Source organism: Chaetura pelagica, unplaced genomic scaffold (genome assembly GCF_000747805.2).
Source record: "Chaetura pelagica isolate M959 unplaced genomic scaffold, ChaPel_1.0 scaffold181, whole genome shotgun sequence".
NCBI classification, from domain to species: Eukaryota; Metazoa; Chordata; class Aves; order Apodiformes; family Apodidae; genus Chaetura; species Chaetura pelagica.
This window is the reverse complement of record NW_009951992.1, coordinates 112,522-115,253: the sequence shown is the minus strand read 5'-3', so window position 1 is coordinate 115,253 and position 2,732 is coordinate 112,522. Positions and strand designations below refer to the sequence as shown.

Sequence of the window (2,732 nt, the reverse complement as noted above, 5' to 3'; positions counted from 1 at the left end):
TGGCACGGGGCTTGGGCACTGTGCACACACCTGCACACCCCTCAGTGTGCAGGAGAACACCCAGAATATCCTACAGAGTCCTATCCAGTCGCACGTACTCTCAACCCTCCCTCCACGTGAAATGAGTCCAACTGCCCCACTCCCAGCTGTGAGCTGTTCCCTGCCTCCAGCAGGCCTCTCCCAGGCCTCCACCTCCACAGGCACCAACTGGGAAAAACCAGCTCCAGCCCAGCAGCCGCTGGACCTGGGAAACAGATAAGAGTGTGCGAGGGGAGCAGATAGGAGGGACGGTGAGGGCTGCTTTCCTGCTGGCCTTTCCCAAAGCAAATGAGCAATAAGCTGGCACCCAGCACTGCTAATTGCAAGGGGAAATTCTGACACTCTGATGAGTTCTTTCCACAGCAGAGAAAGGAAAATGCACACTTGGGTCTCTTGTTCCATCTTGGCCTTTCTCGCTCCAAGCCAAGCTCTATAGAAACAGCTGAAAATGATTTGTTTGTTATTCTCCCATGGATGAGTTTCTGCTTTTTTGTATGCTAAGAGGATGTGGCAATCCCAGCACAATGCTGAGGTAATTCTGAGGCAAAGAGAGAAAGGCCCCAAGCTCAGCCCTGCCAGGAGAGAGGGTTTGCTCCTCTCTCACAGCCCCAGGTTGCTGGGGACCTCCTGGGGACCCAGCTGGAGCTGGTCTCTGCCTGGAGGAGGGGGCAGAGCCACAGCTCAGGTGATGTCCCCAGCTGGGAGGATGTCTGGGAAGCTGATAAGGTCTTTTAGCAACTGTGTGCTCAGTCTCCAAGCCTGACTGTGGCTGAAAATAGACCCAAGGAGAAAGCCTATCCTGTCTGATACAGACACTGGCCTGCACAAGGGTCCACCCAAGAGTCAGTTCAGCTCTAAAATGTGAGAAATTTGTGTTTTTTTGCCTAACCTTTGATCACCAACCTAGCAAAAACATTGAAGACATTTCCTAAACAGGAAGGCTCAATGCTTCTTTGTTATTTCCCTCCTTTTCCAGCCCCTGCCCAGGACTCTGAAACAATAGGGCTCTTCAGGCGCCTGCTTCAGTCTGAGCATTGGAGGGACTTGCCATGCAGTCCAGAGCCTAAATTTAGCTTTCTTTAAATGCCATTTGCAAGGGTTGCTAATGGTATCTTCATTTAATTTAATCTCATTAAGTTACGGAACAAGAAATAAGCATCTCCGTTTGCCAGGTGTTGGTATTGGGGCCCAAAGCAGTGGGAGGTGAAGGGCTGACCCCCCCCAGCCCAGCAACCTCAGTCTCTTGTGGTTGCTTCTGCTCAGGTTTGTGCAGCACAGATAAGGCACCGAGCACAGGGCACTGCACAGCACTGCTGGTACTATCATCAGCACAGCTGGGATGGAGGATTAGTCAGTTCGGTTGGTTGAATGGCTCTTTGTTTGAAACTTCTGCAGAAAGATTTTTTGGAGGTGAAGGGACTGGAACTGTGGAGAGTGATATGTGAAGGGAGTACCCACCGTGTTCCCTCCCCCTGCCAGATCAAGCTGGCCAAATCCGAGGTGGACCGTGACTGCATCCTCCTCATCCTCGTCGGGGAGAGAGGTCAGTGCAGAAACCTTTGGCTGTCATTGACATGGGAATCACTGATGACCTTGATGTGGGCAATGGGAGAGGGGAACTGGGTGCGGAGAGAGGCTGTGGGACACAAAGCCTTAGTTACAGCCTGGAGGAGATTTCTCTCCACAGCTGCTGCTCTGCCTTCTGGGATCTTACCAGATCCATGGATCTGTGGTGGTGGCTCCAGAGCAAGAAGGGCCTCATGGCTCTTCTTTGTCCAGCAGTGACCAGGCTGTTGTTGGCATGCCAGTGTTGCCATTAGCTGCTCTGTGTGACGTGCCTCTTCTGTTTGAAACCTTGCAGATCCTGCTACAGACATGCTCCAGGAGACTCACTGGGAAAAGGTAAGTTCCTTGAGCAAATTCAGCTGGAAAAATTTAATGGCCTGAGCAGGTAGAGAAAGGAGATATTCAGTTGGTCAAGTGAGGATGGAGCAGATGGCTGAGACTTGAACCTGCCTCTGTCTTGGGGGCATTTGTTGAGCATTGGCACATGAGATGGTTGGAGCCATCTCACCCCAGGAGCACTAACACCACCTCTGAAGGCAGAAATGCTTGAAACAGTTACTGTAAAACTTGGTAGAAATTTCTTTAAAAAGGACTAGATGCCAACAATAACTCTTAGGGTGTAACTGGCACTCTGCTTCTTCAAAGTACCATGCTGACATTAATTAATTCCTCTTCTCAACACTCCAGTGCTGCTGCCATCAGGCTGTAGAGCCTCTGGAAGTGGCAGCAGAGCTGCAGCAGCACGAGGGGATTTCAGCCAGGCAGACACACACTCTGCATCCAAGGGGAAACATTCCCCTGTGCCACAGAAGATGCTTGGATGGGAAATGAGACCGTGAGGATGTGGGAGCTCACAGGGCAAGTGCAAAGCTCAGGAACTGGTGCAGCAGAGCCCCCAACCTTGTTTACGTGAGGTTTCTGAGGGAGGTGAAGGGCAGCATTGTTTGGAGCCTGGTGCCTGCGCAGCAGATGAACACGTTTCCTGTTTGTCCAAATCCCAGCTTTCTGTTTTTATATTTTTCTTTCCCCAGTTTGGAATAAAAGCCCTTAAACGGGGGAGTGTGAGGAACCACCAGAACTTTTCTCAGAAGACCCTGATTGCCTTGGTCACATCTGGACTCCTGCTG

General features: G+C 51.2%; 1 protein-coding gene across 1 annotated transcript in view; it reads left to right on the top strand.

Moving 5' to 3' along the window:
- The window catches only part of CD34 (CD34 molecule), a 24,358-nt gene that overhangs the window by 19,758 nt on the left and 1,868 nt on the right, over positions 1–2,732 (top strand). Inside the window, exons 6-8 of the mRNA XM_010002090.1 lie at positions 1,435–1,582; positions 1,901–1,941; positions 2,637–2,731. Of these exons, the coding sequence (XP_010000392.1) occupies positions 1,435–1,582; positions 1,901–1,941; positions 2,637–2,731 (284 nt within the window). The remainder of the gene's footprint in view (positions 1–1,434; positions 1,583–1,900; positions 1,942–2,636; position 2,732) is intronic.